At 36.3% G+C, this 21,602-nt stretch overlaps 2 protein-coding genes across 2 annotated transcripts in view; one reads left to right on the top strand and one right to left on the bottom strand.

Annotated features, from left to right (window-relative positions):
* Positions 1–21,602, bottom strand: part of UMAD1 (UBAP1-MVB12-associated (UMA) domain containing 1) — a 200,036-nt gene that overhangs the window by 111,878 nt on the left and 66,556 nt on the right. The window lies entirely within an intron of this gene.
* The window catches only part of COL28A1 (collagen type XXVIII alpha 1 chain), a 64,851-nt gene that overhangs the window by 3,856 nt on the left and 39,393 nt on the right, over positions 1–21,602 (top strand). Inside the window, exons 4-13 of the mRNA XM_013110141.5 lie at positions 430–450; positions 1,098–1,154; positions 2,461–2,514; positions 3,044–3,085; positions 3,775–3,801; positions 4,750–4,794; positions 8,838–8,882; positions 9,526–9,579; positions 19,875–19,943; positions 20,558–20,626. Of these exons, the coding sequence (XP_012965595.4) occupies positions 430–450; positions 1,098–1,154; positions 2,461–2,514; positions 3,044–3,085; positions 3,775–3,801; positions 4,750–4,794; positions 8,838–8,882; positions 9,526–9,579; positions 19,875–19,943; positions 20,558–20,626 (483 nt within the window). The remainder of the gene's footprint in view (positions 1–429; positions 451–1,097; positions 1,155–2,460; positions 2,515–3,043; positions 3,086–3,774; positions 3,802–4,749; positions 4,795–8,837; positions 8,883–9,525; positions 9,580–19,874; positions 19,944–20,557; positions 20,627–21,602) is intronic.

Below are 21,602 nucleotides of genomic sequence, written 5' to 3' on the forward strand. Positions count from 1 at the left end.
GCACATGGAGCATGTCTCTGAGCACATGTTAAAACTTTAAAAGGTTACTGATGTCATGTATAACACTGATAAAAACATTGATTCCTTCCCCTACATATTATCCTTGTAAGAGCTTCCATAGCTCATCAGTAATTTCATATTCCCCTTCTTAGCTTTGGTTCTTAATACTGGCTATTTAGCTGTCTATTTAGCTTTCTGATCATTGTGGGTCAGATGGAGCAACCCCCTCCTCTTACCACAGAATCCTTTCTTGTGTGACTGGTTCCATAGACTGGTAATTAACAATGTAAGAAAGGGATGATGCTTGAAGGTGTTCACCTTTACCATTCACCTTGCAAATTCTGTAAACTAGAGAGGAAAAGTGGTTAAATTACTACACTGTTAAATGAAGTCTATATGGAAATAATAATATTATTTTTTTCTTTCCAGGAAGCCTTACTTCAGAAGCAGGTAGTTTTTTTGAGTTTTATTTGTATTACCCTTGATTACTCTTATCAATACCACAGTCTATCTTTTTCTCTTGATCTCTGCTTCTCCTGTGATGCATCAGTACTGCAAGAATAACCACCCTTCCTTTCCTGAGTAGTGTTTCTACCATGATTTTTATTTACATTTTTATCCATTTCTTCCCCTCCTGTTCCTGATAAATCTACAACTTCTGTTCGTTGGTGGGTAATATCAGTAGTAAGGCCTAAAGGCATAAAGAACCCTTCCTAATAAAGTGGAGTAAGACTGGTATAACACAAGAAAGTTCATTAGTTGTCACGTTATAAAAAAATAACAATGTCAAAATTGTCCAAAAATTATATAAAATTTCACACCACTATATAGTATGTATATGCAACATTAAATATTTGTAGTTACAATAGTAAGTGATTTATTTGTTTGTGTAATAAATAAAGTTTGGGACTGAAACAGACAATTTTGGTGGAGCTATACAGAAGTGTAATGTTGATTATAAAGGAGATAGTTATTAGCATGTTGTTTATTTTTATGTTTTCTACCGTGTTCTCTACCAGGCAAAAGCAGATTTTTTGCTTATGAAATTTGAGATAATACATTTGAAAATGTTCTTAATGTTTCTATCAACCTTTTAGTGTATGCAGAAGAACTGTGTGTGTGAAAAGGGAATAAAAGGAGACAAAGGTGATTCTGTAAGTATGCATTCACTTGAAAAAACTTGGAAATTTATGTTTTAGTCATTGAGATCAGTGGCTCAAGATACTATAATGGGTTACTATGTCTATAAAAGCAAGACATTAGCTGTGCATATAGAGTAAGCAGAAGTAAAGTATCATAGCATATCACTGATATCTCCAGAGAGGCCGCTGATGTTTTAATAGCTTAAATAAATAAATAAATAAATCTATAATCACATACTGCCTTGGAAATACATTTATATTACTGGGTAAACATTGTATGCATGATTTTGAATCCCAAATCAAGAAGTAATTATTGAAACTTAAAACCCTACCAGCAGTTTCTATCTGTGTAGGGATAAAAGTTCAAAAGATTGAGTGTAGTGGCATATGTGAAGAAAAGTCTAAAACTCTGTCTCTGACACTCTTTTTTCTCTTGTAACACTTTAGCACATAACTGTTTCTTGACTCTGGTAAAGAATATAGAAGTGAGAGTTCTGAGTCTGTGACCTCTCTGATCCCTTTTCTATCTTTAATAGCTCCCCCACAGACAGCCAAGGTACATATAAATGGTTTTGCCTTTCTCCCTGGACCAAAAGCAACTGACCAAATGTCCGTAGCAGGTTATGAAAGCAGGGCCTATCATCCAGTCTCTTGACTCCAGATAATGTCCTGGAACTAAAACCCCTTCTTCCAGTCAATAATTTAAGATCCAGGAATTTTTAGGTATTTTATGCAAAGTGATTAGATGTAACCTAATATAATATATAATTTTAATACACACACGTATATATATATACACATGTAAATTAGTATATATATGTATATGTATACACCAAGCTTTCCATTCCACACCTTCATGATCCTCCAAACAGATCTAAGGGCATCTACTAATTTTTTAATTTTAGAGCTGCTGAATATCAACACTAAGATGTTCTATGCAGTGTTGTGTTTTTTTTTGAAGTAGAGGTGAGCAGACAGTGATGGGTACCTCTCTAAAAAATGGGGAGGAGAAACTGTGTTATGTTTTCTGTGACACCTTGCTGGTTAGACTTTGAAAGGCTCCGTTTTGCTAAAGTTGAAGGTAAAAAATGTATTTATCATTGAACATGGATGAATAAATAAATTAATTAATAAATCACAGTTACCTTATTTTTTTTAGTTATGTGAAAATAATCTCACATGTGCTATACCTGAATCAGTGTGGATTTATATCTAAGCTTATTCCAGAATAATTGTGGCCTGCTCCAAAGCTGTAGTCTTAGAGGAACTAGGAATTCTTTCTGTGCAATCGTAATAACATTTTCCTGCTTTGTTTCAGGGCAGTGCTGGAAACAGGGGGGAAAAAGGTGAGCCTGGACCAAAAGGAAACAAGGTAAAGAGAGTTTAAATAAACAAACACATGATCAAACAAAAAGCAACAAAACAAATTTCTATCTAATCGTTTTGTCCAAACCATAGAGGTGAAAATAGCAAAGAAGAAGTATGGTACAATGTGATTTAAAAGATTGACTTTTGCTATGAGAGATTTGTAGTTAGCTGCTTCAGGAGGCAGAAAGAAAAAATTGAAACTACACTACTACCAAGTAACACTGCCTATCTCAAGTATTTCCCTATTAGCAGAGATCTCTGCATCAGTCTGAAGGTTCATTAAGCTCCACAGGGCTTTCTGACAGTACACAAATCTCTTGTATGGAGCAGCTTGCTTTGGTGACTGAGATTTCTGTCATCTACTGACAGTAGTTGACTGTGTTAGTGTTTGGGAACTGTGTGTTCTTGACTGTGGGATGTTCCTAAGTAGGAAAAGCAATTTCTGATCCTTAAACAGTGTTCTAGGTTTTAGTGTAACAGTAATAAATAGAAAAGCACTATATATTTCAATTGTATTCCTTTGTTTCCAATAGGGTGATGCTCAAAAAGGAGATCATGGAGAAAAAGGTGAAGAGGTATGTGATACCACAGTTACCACAGTGACATCACAGAATACCACAGCTTAACTCCACTGAACTGAAAACAGTTGTTTTTTTTTTCCACATCCACTTTACTGAACTATTTAGAACACCTAAACTAAGTTCTAGTCTAGAGAAGCATCTATACTGAGGAAAACACATTAAAAATTGCTTTAGTCTAACCATGTGCTTAAATGTAGAGTTAGGATGCTACTGACAAAAGGAACTTCTCTTGCTATGTGATTTTGAATTGACTTGTATTATAATTTTTGTGAAGATAGAGCAGAAGATGTCACCACTAACAGCATATAGGTTGTTCTGGCTTCTGTTATCTAATACTTCTAAGCTTGAATTCTTGTTGATTCTCAGGAGAAACACTACTCCATAAGCAAGATCAGTTCAGTTTAAAAATCCTTTTTAAATGGTAGTATATATCTGATAAGAGACTGCTAATCTGGCACATTTATGTCCAATGTTAAGAGGAGAAAGTACACATTTCTGAATTTTCAGGTAATTACAAGTTAAATGAGGTATTCCAGAGAGATATTTTATTTTCATGAATAGATAAACTTAAACATAATTCTTTACTTTTTTTTTTTTTTTTTCCAATTTAAATTAACAGTGTGTTATGCTTTTGCAATCTCTTTTATGATTTTCTCCCCCCTTTTTTGATTTTTTTCAAACAGGGAGCTCCTGGCTATAAGGGTGAAAAGGTAAGATTTTTATAGAATGGAAGTAGTGTAAGAATGGATTGTCACTTGTTGACAGTGTATGAGAAAGAGTGGAAAGAAGAGCCAGTCTTGCCTTTTTGTCATGAGAGCTCCCAGTGCAATTCCTGGAAGTAAAGTCATCATTTACGTAATTTACCTAAATTTGCATACTGGCTTATTGGAATTTACATAATTACATAAAATAAATACATAAAAAGTAAAAGATGAAAATACAATCTAAATATAAAATGAAAAATGTCAAAGACCAGAAATAAAGCTGCTCAGAAGAGTAAGAAAGATGAGGATCAAAGAACAAATTAAGTAGAAAGAATGTGAAATTGCTTATTACAAACACAAAAAGATGTGTCACTTGGGAACTTTTAAAAAAATTACCACAAGGAAACTAACTCTCTCTCAAAAGAGCTAATGCTTGGCCAAACCAAATCTCAAGATAGGCTCTCCAAGGAGCTAAAAAAATTGTATAGTTCAGTGAGTTGTCTAATGCCAAAGCCAAAATTATCACAGCAATCTTGACCATCATAGCCAGTAGAGAAATGGAGATATCCCATTTTGACAAGTAATTCTATTTCTTCATTCCATTCATACAATCCTGTAATTGTTACTCAGGAAAATCTTGAACATCACAGTAATGAAATTAAAATATATAGACAGGCTCTCTGGAGGCAGCACAGCAAGGTGGAAAATACAGAAAAATTTACTAGATTTTAATATATTACCCTTTTTCTATGTAGGTTGGAAATTTTGTAGGTATTTTCAGGAAGAGAAAGCACAGCACACCGTATCTTCCACAGTTGCATCTAAGGATGCAACTCTCAGGTCCTCAAAATCTATTAAACCTCTTTTGCTATTGAACTGCTTGCACAGTCTTAAATGCCTTTAATGTAATCAAGACATCTTGTTTAGTTGCTAACCTACTGATTTCTTTTAAAGGGTGAAAGAGGGGAATGTGGATCCCCAGGAATAAAAGGCGAAAGAGTAAGTACAATTTTAATTTAAACTGTTGCACACTGATGGAGATATTAGAAAATCATGTGACATACTCATAAACATAGCTCATAAAGATTACTGTAAAAATTGAACATCATATAATTCCCTGATTGTAGAGGTATATTCACACTAAAAATACTGTTCACAGAAACTGAACCTCCAGTTCACTATATTCTTTTTTTTTTTTTTTTTTCCCATTTTGCAGAAGAAATGTAGTTCCGTAACTGTTGCCAAACTCTACTTACATAGGACTGTGAGGGCGTCACTGAGTTAAACAGATATTTTTTTTCCTTAAAATGTAAATTTTAATGCAAGTGTATAAAATTATATTACAGAGGAAATGGGTTCTTTAACAACCTGAACAACTTTAAGGAGAAGGTTGCTAGCCCTTCTGTGCTGATATGTATTTAGAGTTTTATCCGTTTCTCTTCTTTTAACCTGAAGTGCAGAATTCATACAGGTGAATGTAGATTTAACTGGGATTTTACAGTGAAAAGATGGAAGGATGGTGAAGTCCTGATAGAGATAATCATGTATGTTGAGTTCATGGAAAGAGGCTTGTGCAAGTACTGCAAAATTACTGAATTCTGTTTAGCATTATAAAGTACTACCAACCTGCTAAGAATTGATTGTTCTGTCAAACCATTTCTTCAGTTTTAGCATCCACATTATGATTGTCATTATCAAAGACCACCTTGAAATGCTTGCTGTTCCTGGCACCTGCTATCTGATGATGCATTTCAGATAGGCTTTAGGAAATATCTAAAGCAGCAGTATTTCTTGCAAAGAAAATAATAAATTGTACTAATAAAAAATGAAAAAATGTTGCGAGGTACTGGGATACAAAAATGTTGTGAGGTACTGGGATACAAAATGTCAGCAAGTGAGTCAGAAAAGGCTGAAATACCTATTAAGAACGTGAAAGAGTTGCATTTCTTAGAAGAATAAAAAATATCATAAATTCTTAAATTCTTTTATCCAGGCAATATGTGAGAAATAGCATGGGGTTATCACAGAATTTCTAGGTTGGAAGAGACCTCAAGATCATCGAGTCCAACCTCTGACCTAACGCTAACAGTCCCCACTAAACCATATCCCTAAGCTCTACATCTAAACGTCTTTTGAAGACTTCCAGGGATGGTGACTCCACCACTTCCCTGGGCAGCCTGTTCCAATGCCTCACAACCCTTTCAGTAAAGAAGTTCTTCCTAATATCCAACCTTAAACTCCCCTGGCACAACTTTAGCCCATTCCCCCTCGTCCTGTCACCAGGCACATGGGAGAACAGGCCAACCCCCACCTCTCTACAGCCTCCTTTAAGGTATCTGTAGAGAGCGATAAGGTCGCCCCTGAGCCTCCTCTTCTCCAGGCTGAACAAGCCCAGCTCCTTCAGCCGCTCCTCGTAGGACTTGTTCTCCAGGCCCCTCACCAGCTTCATTGCCCTTCTCTGGACTCTTTCGAGCACCTCGATGTCCTTCTTGTAGCCAGGGACCCAAAACTGAACACAGTACTCAAGATGTGGCCTCACCAGAGCCGAGTACAGGGGGACAATCACTTCCCTAGACCTGCTGGCCACACTGCTTCTTATACTAGCCAGGATGCTGTTGGCCTTCTTGGCCACCTGAGCACACTGATGGCTCATATTCAGCCGACTATCAACCATCACTCCCAGGTCCTTCTCTACCTGGCAGCTCTCCAACCACTCATCTCCCAGCCTGTAGCTCTGCTTGGGGTTATTGCACCCCAGGTGCAGGACCCGGCACTTGGCCTTGTTGAACTTCATGCAGTTGACCTCAGCCCATTGGTGCAGCCTATCCAGATCCTCCTGCAGAGCCTTCCTACCCTCGAGCAGATCGACACACGCACCTAACTTGGTGTCATCTGCAAACTTACTGAGGGTGCACTCAATGCCCTCGTCCAGATCATCGATGAAGATATTAAAGAGGACTGGCCTCAGCACTGAGCCCTGGGGAACGCCACTAGTGACCGGCCTCCAACTGGACTTGACTCCATTCACCACGACTCTTTGGGCCCGGCTATCCAGCCAGTTTCTAACCCAATGAAGTGTACGCCAGTCCAAGCCAAGAGCAGACAGTTTCTTGAGGAGAATGCTGTGGGAGACGGTGTCAAAAGCCTTGCTGAAGTCAAGGTAGACCACATCCACAGCCTTTCCCTCATCCACCAAGCGCGTCACTTTGTCGTAGAAGGAGATCAGGTTCGTCAAGCAGGATCTGCCTTCCATAAACCCATGCTGACTGGGCCTGATCGCCTGCTTGCCCTGCAAGTGCCACGCGATGACTCTCAAGACAATCTGCTCCATGAGCTTCCCTGGCACTGAGGTCAAACTGACAGGCCTATAGTTCCCTGGAAAGGGGATAAAAGGATGCTGTTCAGAAACTGGCAAAGAACATAATCTAATCAGCCAAAAATTTGTATGTAGAAACCATATGCCAGGGCTGCTGGAAATTTGCTTGTTTCATTTCTGTTGAAGACAGAAAAGAAAAAAAAAAAAAGTTTGACATCTGTAGAGGATCAGATATTAAAATGGATTATGGACTTCAAGAATTTAGTGAACAAATGAGAATTATAGTCACTTCCAGAATTCCCAGCTTCACATTACAAAAAGCAGAAGATAGAACATAATGATTCTTTTTTTTTTCTTTTTCTTCCCTTTTTCCTTTTTATGAAAGTAATCTATGTCAGGCATAATCACCAGAAACAGAATGGACGTGCCCAAATGTGTGAAGCATAGCTTCAGTATCCTGAACTGAACCTTTAACTGCAGAGATGGGTATTGAAGCATAATTGGCAGCACTGTCTGATTTGAAAATGTTCCATTCTCCCTACCACTAGCTTTCCAGTCCCACAAATCAAACTGACTCTAGCAGAGGCTTTGATGCCATCAGTCTCAGTTTCTTTAAAAGCTGATAAAGCTTGAAATTTGGAAAGTTTGTGTTCAGCTTTGAAATCAAAACTGCCTCCAATCATATGTTTGTATTCTACCAAAAGTAGGTATCATGACATCAAAATGTTGTTGTTTGTGCCATCTATTGCTTGTGTAGTTTTTGTAAAATGAGCGAGAACTAAGTGGGGTTGTCTGCTCTCTGACAGTTGGCACTCAGCCTGGGAGCTAATGCCTGGGAGTACAGAATTGTTAGAACTTCTGAATCTGTACGTGAAGATAGTAGAGGGAGTTTGGTTTCATAGATGTCACTGACAAATTTGCTAGGGCTATTAGAGGTTCAGAATACTCTGTGTTCTATGAAAAGTGCAACAGCCTGCCGATGCCTCTGTACTCAGAGATATTACTAATTAAAAGAAAGAAAAGACGTGTACTGCATCTGCTGAAAAGTATTCTTTCTTTAGAAAAATTATATCTGAGTACTGAGTCAACTGGAAGTGAAATCACATAGAAAAAGCATCGTGGTGACTGAAGAAAAAAAGTGCAGCAAAAGGATTTGTGAGCTATCCGCATTAGCAGTAGCTGTTAACAGCTCTTTAAATGGAGAAATAACAGCTGATGGAATAATTAAATATGGAATTTTAAAATTATTTTTGCAAACTGTTAGTGTGATTCTACCCTGCTACAGTTTAGGTGACTGAGACAACATTAGCTGAAGTTACTTTGTTATAAGCACTATAATTTTTATTTATTTATTTATTTATTTATTTATTTATTTATTTATTTATTTATTTTAATAAGAATTCTGTATCTAATATACTGGTAGAAATAGAATTTCAAGACCTGTGGCAAAGAACAACCAGTTAACCAAATAGCTAAGATTTTAAGTAGCCATCCACAATGTTTGTTCTGGAAGTATTTTAGCCAATTATTGAAAATGGTGTGTAACCAACAATACGGAATACAGAAGGAGAACAGCAGTATTGTGGAGAAAAAACAGACTCCTTAGAAAATGCTTGAACAGAGAGAGAGAGATGGGTCAATACATGTGCAGTGCAGTTTTCAATACTTTGTAGCAGGTAATTGCAACTTCTTTTTAATAGGATAATTGAATCTTATTTTTTCTTAGGGATTGGAAGGTCCTTTTGGCCCAAGGGGACCTCGGGGACCTCAGGTAAGGGAACTAAAAGATATCAAATAGAAAGAAAAAATGTTATTTTCTGTAAGTCTATTCTACATAAAACCTGACAATTCTGTGGAGAGCAGTATGTTTGGTGCCTGAGGCACCAAGATGGCAGAGTCTGGCAAATTTTGACATTCAAAAATAATTTTCAAGTAAAAGTTCTTGGCTGCTGCTGTTTGAAGCTTCTCAGAGGTGAATTGTGCATTTGGGCTTTCCAGCTGCAGAATTCTCCTCTTGCCCTTAGTGTAAAATCATGCCCATACATACCCTAACATGTTAAATTCCTCTTATCATATATGTTTCTTGGAAACTTGAACATGGTCTTCCTGAAATACAAGGCAGCCAGAGAGATAGAATTTTGTTGGAGAGACTAAAATCTGATATGATTAATTAAAAACCTGGGAAAAGAGTAAGAAAAATGATGCAATTTGTATGGAGTAGTAAGATACCTTTTCTGCCAGCATTGGTTATTGAATATTAACAATACAGTTCCAGCATGCCGGACACTTTACAGAATATGAAGCAGACCTTAGCATTGTGCTACATTGTACTGTATCCTGTTCAGGCCAAATTCAAGAGAAACCTCACATACATCTTCAAAGGAAACTCATTCTCTACTTTGACTTTTGTGTAGGGTGTCAGTGGACCTCCAGGTGAGCCAGGCCTGAAGGGCATTCAAGGCAGCAAGGTAAGATGTAGTCACGTGTGTGTAGATGTTATATAAGGAGAGAGGATGCAGAAAATCTGCATGGGATCTTTATACTGTGCTATCTTTTCTCCTCAGTAGTTTTTTTTTAGTGGTGTCCCTTGCACAAAAGTTACATAGATCACCTGCACTGTGCACAGTAGTGTCATCATGGTATTTAGGCCTTGTCTCATTGGGACATACAGCCTGTGCTCCACCTGGGTCCTCGAGCCCAGCCATCAGAGCTTGGGAGAGCATTTTGTAGGGCCACAGTCGGGTGCTTCTTGGGACCTAGAGCCACAGCAACTGAATTTGGAATTTAAACCATCGGAATACGTCTTTGCTTCTGCCATCATGTGGGAAGTTTTTTCTAGAATATCTCTGATGCTTTGTGCTTAAACATTGTTAAGTGATTTTAGATGGTGGTTATAAAATATTGAGATGGAGTTTCTAAAGTCATTTTTTATACTACTTATATACTGTACAAGTTCAGGACAACTTTAAAATTGGCAGGGGTGTAAGATTTGGTGATGATTAATACCTTAGTTATATTGAAAATAGATAATTTGGAGATAATGACTACAGCTTGTCAAGCAAAACCAATTGGATAAGGTATCTGATTAATTTAGGCAGTCTTCTGATTTTCAAACCTTTGGCAAATTGCTTTATGTGAATTGTTATCTTGCCCATAGGACAGCTATTAATGTCATTGTTCGGTACAGAAAGATCTTTTATGTATCAGTTTGAAAATATGGGGTCTAATGACAAGGACATTTTACTACTGCACGAATAATAGAATGCCATATCTAAGTTTTACCAGGCAACTGAATTCACATAGAACAATTTGCCAAGGATGCAACATTTATACATTCATGTTTTGTTTCTTAGGCAACAAGTTAATTTGAAGATTCACAGAAATAAAATTAGATGTGGGAAATATTTATGGTAAAAAGGTTGAAATACTGGCATCCACCATGATTTTCCTCTTCCTGACAAGTGCTTTTTCATACTTCTTGTGTCTTTATCTTTTCACAAAATGCTTGATTAGGAAAATTGCTACAGAATATTTCAGAAGTGAGGAAAGAAAGAGGATAAAGGGTCTGAAAGAAGCTATTCATGAATGTGGTGGAAAAGTCATGCCTCTCTTTAATTTCAGCATGGCAAATGACAGTAATTTTTTTATCTGTCATTTCACACTGATGAGTCCAAGATAGTACTCTAGATACTTTTGTTATACACTAAACCATATTTGTTATATGTTATTTGTTGTTCTGTCAGTCTTTTTATACACTTACCTATCTGTAAAATACCTGAAGCTGGCTCTCTATAATTCTTCTAACTGGGTGCAATATTTATGGCCTCTTTTCATTTTTTCTGCAGATTTTCATTATGGAAAAGTTTCCTTGTTTTTCAGCTTCCAACTCAGCAACTTGCTGACTAAGATCTCTAGTGAAGGTTTTTCAGGCTCAGACATCTATGATAATAAAAACACTCTCAGACAAGTTTAATTGCACTTATGTAATTACACTAAAAGCTAAAGAATATGGAAGAAACATAGGTATGTTTAGAGGTTATCTGTCGACCCTACCTAGTGCCAAAGCCAACCTTTGGCATTTTGGAGCTTATCTGAGATGAGTGAAAAATTTTTCAGATAATCAGTAGTTCTTCATAGCTTAATAAACACCCATTCAGCTGGTAAAGGTCAAGGCCTTTTTTGGTTCAGACACATAGTGATCTTTCCAATATCTTTTGTCCTTACAGAAAGATTAGTCAATTGCTCTTTTAAAATTAGTTTTCATGACACATAATACAATATATCTGAAAAGTAGCAGTTATTTATAACTGTCTCATATAAAATAAATAAGACTATTCTTAGTGCCCTTCCTTGTACCCGTGGCCTTTCCATGCTAATACTTTCTGCTTATTGAGCTGAGCTAGTGCCTTCAGTCTGGTTTAGCAGAGCTGAAGGCAGTTTCATGGCATTAGTATCAATATGACATAATGCAGAACACCACTGCTGAACATTTGTATTCATTGTTGATGGGCCATGTTGAGGTTTGAAAGGAGAGAGTCAGTTCCTCGAAATATAAACTCCAGATCAAGTTCAGCCTACAGATGTTTTGGGTCTCATTTGTGAAGTCTGCAGTTCACTCAAATATCTGGCCAGTTCAGTGCATCCCTGACCGTAATGCAGTGCCATACCCCTTCTGCTTTGCAGTGCCGGGTTGCAGACAGTTGGGGATGGTGGTGTCGTCTGTGCTGCTGGCTCTGGCAGCCATCAGCAGGAGAGGGTTGCTGGTACTGCAACTTTAATTTATTTGCTTAAATGTGATATGTCTGAAGCAATGCAGCATAGAGTCCAGAAACATCATCCAAGAAATTACTGGAAGGAACTTTTCATTATTTACTTCCTTTGTCATCCATCTGCATTCTCTTATTCTCTCTTAAAATGCTGCCTAATCTGTCAGGGTATAATTCTTGCTGTTTGCACAATATGATACTGCCTTATTGTATTGCCAGCGCTCAGTTGAATTGTTTGCAAAGTCCCACAGCTTGCATTGAACAGCTTTCCACTTGTAGCCTGTTTCCATGTAGACGCCAAAGTTTAGAGGTGTTCATATGGAGCTGAACCACATCTTTAATCTCTGAAAGTCTTTCTGATGAACTTTGCAATTCAGCCCTTATCTGTAATAACCTCTACAAAACTAAACTGTGTCACCTTACTTTTGCCTTCTTTTCAAGATTCATATATGAATTGTAGAGCAGCCTATATCCTGCATAAAACACAGCTCAGCGTGATATTAACTAAAAACAGCTTTTGCTATTAAGCAAAATTTTAAAAAGCTTTCTCTATTTGCACTTCTGCAAAGTTATAGCATCTCAAATAAATCTAAATAGTTTTATTACGATATAAACTTTTTCCATAAAGATGCTGGGAGATTTAAAATGACAAATTTAAACTCTGCTCCTATATAAATAATAATACGTTAACTCATCTTTTCCTTATGCCATATTGTTATTAATTGCCCTGACTAAATATATTTATATTTAACCAAATGTTGAACTTACATGATAAGAGGAAACTTACAACTCAGTATAAAACACAATCATTTTAAAAGAAAAACATTAGAGAGGAACAGGAAATTTCACTACTAGTTAGGAATTGGGAACTGGCTAATTTCACTCTGTATCTCTTGCCCTATAAATCAGTCATTTGGGGCCTGTTCCCTGTTGTAGGTTTTTTGTTTTTTTTTTTTTTTTTTTTCTTGTATTGACTTTCCGATGTTTATTGGCCATGTTTCACTAAAAAGATGTTAAATTTACGAAATAACAATTATATTGTTAATGCCAAAGTCTACGTTATCTTTTCTCTCTCACTAACGTAAAATACCGAGCAAGAATACCATTCATAGCTGTGCTTTATATTTTCTTACAACTTTGCTGAAGGTCATTCACTTTAAGGCATATTTCAGCTTTATCAACCACAACATATTATCTGCATTCTAACATGAAACAAAAACTTGCATCAAAGCATATTACATACTCTATCCAGCTATAGAACATATAAATAAAAATTAAAAAGAAAAAAAAATTAAAAAGAAAAAAAAATTAAAAAGAAAAAGCTTTTGTAGTTCTTTTGAAGTTGCCACACCCAATTAATTAAATTGCAGAACTTTGATTTATAACCTTTACCTGTGGTAAACACATTTTTGACTCTTGTCACACTGCAGTTTGTAAGAGTAAAGAACTGTTTGTGTTCCTTGTCTCACTATGACAGCATAGTTGGCCTACACTACGATTTTGCTGGCTGATGCAAACAACAGTTTCCCAAAGACAAACAAAGAAACAAAGAAAAGACAGGATCTCATTTACAGAAGGATTAAAAGTACTAGAAATATAAGGTCAGCAAAGAGAAAAGCCATGCTGTGCGTGGTTCTGCTCCAGTAATATCCTATATTGCTGCCTGGATTGCCAGGAGCCGGCTAGATGGCTTGTTAACAGATGGTTTGTTGATTAAATCAGTATTGTTTGCTTTTGCTAGGCTAGCTTCTCAAAGATCACGTTGAAGTTATTACAGGAAGGCATAGGCTTTCATAAGGGGACACAGGAGGTAAAGTTAGTATTCTCTGTAGATGGAAACAAAACATTTACTTGCTCTGTAAATGTGATATATTCTGCCCTAAGCACCAATGTCCAGAAGCATTATCCAAAGACAATCCCATCTCACTTCCAATGTTCTAGTAGTCTGCTTTGTGTGATTTAAGTACTTCTCTTCTACATATCTCTTATCTGCATTGGCTAATACAGGAAAATAGCATTGTAGCTGGCTACGGCATTTACTTTCATCGGATTTATTTATCACCTCCTATATTACATTGTTATATTCTGCTATTCTAAGAGTGAATTCTAAGAGTGAATTCCGAACTCTAAGAATGAATGTAATGCCATTTATTTTGATCAAGCAAACTTCTCAGTCCTGAGTTTTTGCTGCTTTTTTTGCAAAAGCTAAAGTATCTCATTGGGGTTGAAAACATAAAATGTGCGGATCCACATGTTCCTAGTATTCTTGGAGTTAGATAAATGAATTTGTAACATGCATATGCCTATTATTGACCTTTTCATTAATTGATTTAGATACTTGCTTATTTTATATATATATATAATATTTTATATTATATTTTTTTTTTATATTATATTTTTTTTTTATATTATATTTTTTTTTTATAATATTTTTTTTATATATTTTATATATATATAAAATAAGCAAGTATCTAAATATGCTTTTTGTACAATTGTACGGAATATGCTTTATATATATATATATATATATAAAACATATTCCATACAATTGCACAAGTGAGGTTCTGTAAGAGTGTTTGTATTCAAGGCAATTTTGAAAATCTGTTAGTGAGGGACTGAATTTTCAGAAGTTCAGTGGACAATTTAAAAACAGAATGATTTGGTTACACATTATAAAATTGGGGCATAAAATCAGGAAGTGGACATGACCTGTGTAGTTAAGGTAGCCACTCAGAAGGAAGTAATGAACAGGGAGCTGGTATGGTTATCATTTCAAAAATAAAACTGGGTTTGTTTGCTTAAACTTTTAGACCAGCTACTGGCAATAAATAACACATTTCTATAAACCCTGATATATTCATGGAAAGATTGAGAACAACACATTCTTTAAAAGCCACTGTTAAAGTGAGTGCCTTTAACAAAAACTCTCAAAGAATTACCAGCTGAAGTTGTAAGAACAGATGTGTATTCAGACTTTAAAGGAGATAGTTAAGTTTGAATGTGGGTATTGAAAGCACTTATTTCCATGAAAACATCTTGGGATAATGCTTCTATGAAAAATCCCTTGTTGCATATTTCCCTGAAAATGTGTCCCAGAATGAACTGCTAAGGATTCCTGCTTCTCTCATGACTTACAAATTCTTTCCTTACTTATCTGGCAAGTTATATGTTCCCCAGGAGGCTGAACAATACAGTTTCCCTATAAAGAAGTGTAGTTTTGGTGTAGCACAACTACCTTAGAAATATTAAATATCAGTAATATATATTCAATATCTGTATCTGTTTCCATTGCTGTTTCAAATGTTTAAAAAGATCATCATATTTGAAAGCGTATTTTTCACTATAGCTTATTTGTTATATCTTAGTCATTAATAGCTTTATAGACTCTGACATACAGACTTCCTGTTCCTTGCAGGGTGTATGCGCTTTCCTAAAAGTAAAGAAGCCGTTTATGCTGGCACTAACTGGTATTTATCATAACAGAGCAAACTGTTTGCTGGGTGGTAGACTGTTATGTATTTTCCAAGCTTAAAATTGTACAATTTTAATATGTAAAAATTTTGAGTGAATTTGAGTGGAATGTTAAACAAAGAGAATGATTACAAAGAAGCTACTTTGAAAAGTAGAATTTTCCTTCTGACTGTAGGTAATGTTATTATTGGCAGTGCTTTGTTGTTTTAATAAATTTCACATTTCTTGTAGCACTGTGATTGTAGAAGATAAAAGAGAGGCTTGCTAATAGCTGTATGAACATATGACTGATAATATAGTCTTTAAAACAGGTAAAAATAGTTAAGTTCCAATTTTGCATCTTGTCTGGAAAAAGGCTCTTTTTTTTTTTTTTTTTTTCCCCCGTCATTAATCTTCAGACATCCTCCCCTATCAGGGAGTAAAACATTCAACAAAACCAAAGTTTTCATGCTACTCTACATTCTTTTTATTATAATGCCTACTTAACAGTGTCTGCACCGGTATTTATTGAAAAACAAACAAAAAGCTGCATCAAAGCTGGTTAAAGGACATCAGTTATTGGAGAGAAAACTAGATAATGTTTTCATCATGGTTAAATAAGAGCTTTTGGAAAAATATTAACTTCTCTGCGACTTCCATCGAGACAGTGCATGCATTAGCATAGCCCTAGCATGTGGGTAAACTTGAGCAGGAACAAATAAATTGTAATAGGAAGCAGAGTTATTGTCCTTGGAAAGTTCTGTCAGAAGCTGTCAGAAATAGATACGAAACACAATGTCTGTTTGGACAACAGGCCAAAAAATAAAAATAAAAATTGGAAGCCACTTTCCAAACACAACAAAGGGGTATGGTTTATTGTTTCAGCTGCATTAGGAGGTTGTTATTTACCAAACATTGTTTTTCAGAACTGAACAAGTTCCTACATGATTTCTTAGGCTTAGTTTTGACAAATGTATCTAGTGTGTTTAGGGGCTTTTGCTATGTCCAAAGTAGCCTACTTACGCCTAGTAGGCTAGCGTGCTGCTGTTTTGGTTTTGGCTTTGTTTGTTTGTTTGAATCTGATATATTTATTTAATATTTTTCAAGCTTGCACATATCTTTTGCATTTTTTTCTGTGTGGCATGCTAATTCATCCTGGCACAACGCACACCCAGGTTGCCTTTTCCATGATAGAGATGACGACTGAGAATTTGAAAAGCTAACATTTTGCTCACTGCCTGGCCATGGCTGCCACCCCATACCTGTGTGAATGAGTGAGAGGGCACAGGAGGGAAGCACCATGTCAAAACATGAACCTGCAGCTCTGCCTGTAGGGAAAACAAACAATGAGTCCAGCAGCAGCTACAGCTGGTTTGTGTGTGCATATGTGTGCATCATTTCTTGTAGTAGCAGTGGGAGAGGGCACCTCTTGTGTGTGTGTTTCCTGGAGGAGCCTATAGCTGCTCAGGCTGGAAGCCAGAGTGGGGATCCACCTCCAGCAGCTGTCAAAGCCAGATCATCTTGTCAGCGTGTGAGTTTAGTAGGAGGAATGGTAATCACACTAGCATGTTTGAGTAAATCTTGCAAAATACTAAAAAGAGTAGCGGGAGAGATTCTTAGTGGCAATAGGTAAAGCAGGAGAGAGAAAAGCCAAAGCGACTGCTTTGTCACCTTATGGACTTCCCTATTCCTACAAAGAAGCCAAGTTGACCAAAGCCTTTTGAATCAAAAGGAATCGATTTCAGTAGGCTTTGGATCAGACTCAGGAAGTTGGAAGGTAGCAATAATCAACTATTTATGTTGTGTCAGTTTTCCAATCTGCCACTCTAAAAGTGCTAGCATTTACAGTGGTCTGTGTCTAATTCTTTCTGTCAGAGGCATCTCTGCCTTAAAGTGGAGAAGTCCCTTCCTAACTTTATGATATACAGACCCTGAAACTACAAGAGGGTGTATCTGTTAGCTCCACTAGTGAAGTAGAGAGCTATTGGAATAAGAGTTGGTGGTGAATTATGGGAGGCTATGAGCTGAAAGGCAAATTATCTTGGGCTTTTTTTTCCTATGCTTAATATTCTTCCAAAACCCATGTTTTGTATATCTTGATGACCTTTGCAAGAAGTACAGCTGCAGATAAACACAGCAGAAGTGTCTCTGTCCTGGAGGGTGTCTGTGCATGTAAATTTGTTTGCAAAACTTTCTTCTGAAACCTTAATACAACAGTTTTACCTGTGTAGCTCCCATAGGGATGCCGTTGCCTGGGAAGCAGAGCATACCAGTGGCACTGGACTTTGCTGGTATTGTTCGGCCAAGGCACTTCTACATGCTAATGCAGGAGCTGAACTTCCACCAATGCTTAGCTAATTGTGATCTGTCAGCATTGATGAAATTCAGTAGCCAAAATTGCTATGGTTGGAAATGAAATGGATGTTTCTAAGTCATGAAAACCCTTCTGAAAATGTTGCTTGTAGTGTATATCATTTTCTAAAGAAATAAACATTTCCTTACATATTTTCCCTACTTCTTGTCTAAACAGAATCATCCCAGAAAGCCCTGAAATTCAGCTGAAGTACAGCAGTGTTAAAACAGAGAGCTTGAAAAGAGAATTAAAGAGGATGCAAATGCTAGCTTTAGTTGTATTATTCTTGGCCTTCTCTAAATTTCCTGCTGATGGGAAACAGTTAATAAAAATTCTTTTTGATCAGCGGAATCTAAAGGACAGTATGTTCAATGCTAAATTAATTCCATGGATGAGCTGGAAGTCTAGATGATGGGCCATTTGAGGAATCTTTTTTTTTTTTTTTTTTTTTAGTGAGTTTCAAAACAGACACAGGAGATAAAAAAACATCTATGAACAAAACAGGCCAACTGTATCCCGCGGAGCATCAGACACGGCATTGTTAGCAGGTTGAGAGAAGGGATTTTCCTCTCTACTCTGCACTGGTGTGGTCTCACCGCAAGTACTGTGCGCAGTTTTGGGTGCCACACTCTAAAACTATTAGAGAATATCCAAAGGAGGGCTACAAAGGTGAAGACTCTGATCTCAGGCATTAGAATTTGCCTAGGGATTTCCATGGGTAACGTGTCCCTCATAGCAACATAGTACATGTGAAATAGCTAAACTCACAAAGCTATTCTGCAATTTGTCACTTATGACTTAAAGCTAGTGCACCTACTCCTGCAAAAGGCAGGTTCTTAAGACATTTCCCCTCTAATTTCTCCATTATTTAGAACAATTATTTTCCCAAACTATCATATTTATAAGGAATTTTAAATAATCTTTGAATTTGCAGGTCTTCATTGTAAGTGAATATAACATACAAATATAAAGTCTTGAGGCATACTGTTGTTAAGATGAAGAGATTGAAGTATTTTGGAATTTTGTCCCAGCAATATTGCAGATTTCATCCATTTTCACTTATTATTATACCTGAGTTTCTGTCTAAACATTAAGCTTTGAAGAAATTGTTAGTATTTAGTGTTTAGTGTTCCTACATAGAAGAAACAGTAGGTGTTTAAACACACAAGTAGGTCCACTGAGATCATGCTTAAAGACCTTTTCTATATCAGGGTCCTAGAGCGAATGCACGTAGGGGATATCATAGCAGTTGTACTGAACTTTCTAAATAGATCAAGGTGCAGACCCTATTCATCGCAGGGGTTGTATTGTGTGAAGTGCATGGATTAAATGTGTATTTGTGAATGGTTGTCTGGATTTGTTTTGATTTGGAGAACTGCAAAGCACTTAAATTTGTAACTGATTGAAAATCATTACCATATTAGCTATACAATGTTTTAATCAGAAAATTACTTAGGTTAAATTAGATCTTAATAATTTTCTGAGTCAGTGGTTTTAGAACACATCCTCCAATGTGTCAGAACTAGTATTTGTAGTATCAGTCTGTGACAGGTTCTCCAGGCAATGAAATTCAGATCTTCAAAGGGTTTTATCTGCCTCACTCCTGCTTATGTCTCCAAATACCTGTTAATTTGGGGGATATGATGTTTGTTTTCACTAGAACCTACATTGGCTTTGTTAGAAACATACTCAACTAACAAGAGGAGCTGCAGTCAAAGACAGTAGTAAGAGCAACAGTTGTGATATGCAGCCTTTGCTACTGGAAAAATCTTTGGTCCTATATATAAAGCATAAACACAGATTGATCTCCAGATACCTGTCTTTCTGGCAAGAAAAGGAGTGAAGGAAGCACATACCAAATTATTGAATAAAATCAGGACCAAAAAGATATAATGAGGAAGAAACACATTTTGAATGGCTTTATGACTTCATTATCTATCCCAGAAAATTGTATGGCCAGGATATTGGCCATGCTACTAACCAAAACATTTAGCTTTAAAACAGTTGTGTTTTTTTTTTTTTGTTTTGTTTGTTTGTTTGTTTTTTTGTTTGTTTTTGGTTGTTCGGTTGTTTTTTACTTTAAATACATATTTCTTTAGCCCTGAGTGGTTGTGGTGGACAGATACTCTGGGAGAATTTGATTATGAAAATAGACTATTTCTTTAATAATCTCTTTCTGTGTTCTTTCCTCTAGGGAGAACAAGGTCCTATAGGTCCCTATGGTCCGCCAGGACTCCCTGGTGTTGGACAGCCAGGACCCAAGGTAAGTCTCAGTTATATATCTGTTGAAGTGCTAACTGTGGTCAGTCATTTTTTGGATGAAAGTTCTCATCTGAAGTTTTATCAAACTCAAGCTCTTATAATCTTGTGTAGTACTGGTTTGTGCATTTGTGTAGAACGGAGATGACAGAACTGCTGTTCCTTCAACGCCGAGTTTTGATTATGATTCCACTGAAACAATAGGCCAGAAATAATGCCATTTAAATGAGGGTTAAATACCTGAGATCAAAGTCAAGCACTAGCAGATGATTGCGTTAATGAGTAATCATTCTTCAAGGCATAGAAATACATCTCAGTCACCGTGATATACAATCAAGTGACAGATTTGCTTTACCATTTTTCACTATGGGAACCGATGTTCTTATATCCTTTGCAGTTGGCTTGAGGACTGAAATACAATGTAGGGTTCTGAATGTTAACTAAAATGTGCTTTCAAATGTTTCTAAATTATCATTTATGTTTGTTTTACCTCAAGAGATATTGTTTGATTTCAGATTTTTCTGATGACACGATTAAGTCATCTATATATAAGTGTTAAGCTTTTCAAAAGCATGAAGGTGAATTAAGACTGAACTTAGTAATGTTCTTTTTCACAAGGGTGCTCCAGGTCGAGAAGGTAAAATTGGACTCCCGGGACCTCCTGGAATTGGTGAGCCAGGATTACCTGTAAGTCGTTGATAGATGGATTGGAAGTGAAAATAAATAAGTCTTTAATAAATAAGACTTTAATTGAATGACAGCAGCTATATAGGGTACAGATTCCATAAGCCAATCTACATAGTCTAGAGCAGCAGCTGTGCCAGCCTAATATAGCAACAGTAATTGTGCATGAATTGCTGGAGTAGGAGAATTAAGTCATGTCCAAACAAGTTTTGGTGAAATAAAAAATTGCATGGTCCATGTGAGCGAGATTACAGCATACAGTTTTCAGACAGACATGGAGTTTTATACTAATAGGCATACCCTTACTTGTTTGAATTAAGGAGATCTTTAAAAAATGTTTAAAATCAAATTTTATGAAGGTGAAAATCCAAAGTCTGAGATGTTCCTCAACTCCAGTCTGTAATTTGAATTGCATCAGAAGCAAAAATCCAAATTATATGCTTTTAATTACACCTTTCTCTTCTGACTTACAGAAAGTTACCTTTAGCAAGCTCTTTGTAGCTCTGAGAAACAGTTTTCTTCTAATAGCCTCCTTGGAAGCTGCAAAGCAAAGGATTGTACTCCTTCTTCCATTGTTAAATTAGTGCTTGCTGGCGGCTCTTTTTTCCTGCTGTATAAAATGTGTAGTTTTCTTACTTCATTAATAATCACAAGATTGTTAATTAAGAAGCCACAAATGCAGATGATTATTAGAATTCATTCTAATATTATTTTTGAAAGTCTCCGTATGACTATAAAATATATTTTTTCACAAAAAATGTAGGAATATTTTTATTTAATCAAGATCATCCTTAAAAATTCTTCTGTAGCGTTAAATAATAAAAGCTGAATTTTCCAGAAGAACCAAAAATACTACAAAACAAAAGAATTATTTCAGTGTTTATTTAAACAAAAATTGGAATTTTCTAATTATGTTTAGCCAGCCATTTTGTATTAAAAAAAAAAGTTCAAATTAATGATTTTCATTATTTCAGGTACA

This window comes from Anas platyrhynchos, chromosome 2, assembly GCF_047663525.1.
Source record: "Anas platyrhynchos isolate ZD024472 breed Pekin duck chromosome 2, IASCAAS_PekinDuck_T2T, whole genome shotgun sequence".
Taxonomy (NCBI): Eukaryota; Metazoa; Chordata; class Aves; order Anseriformes; family Anatidae; genus Anas; species Anas platyrhynchos.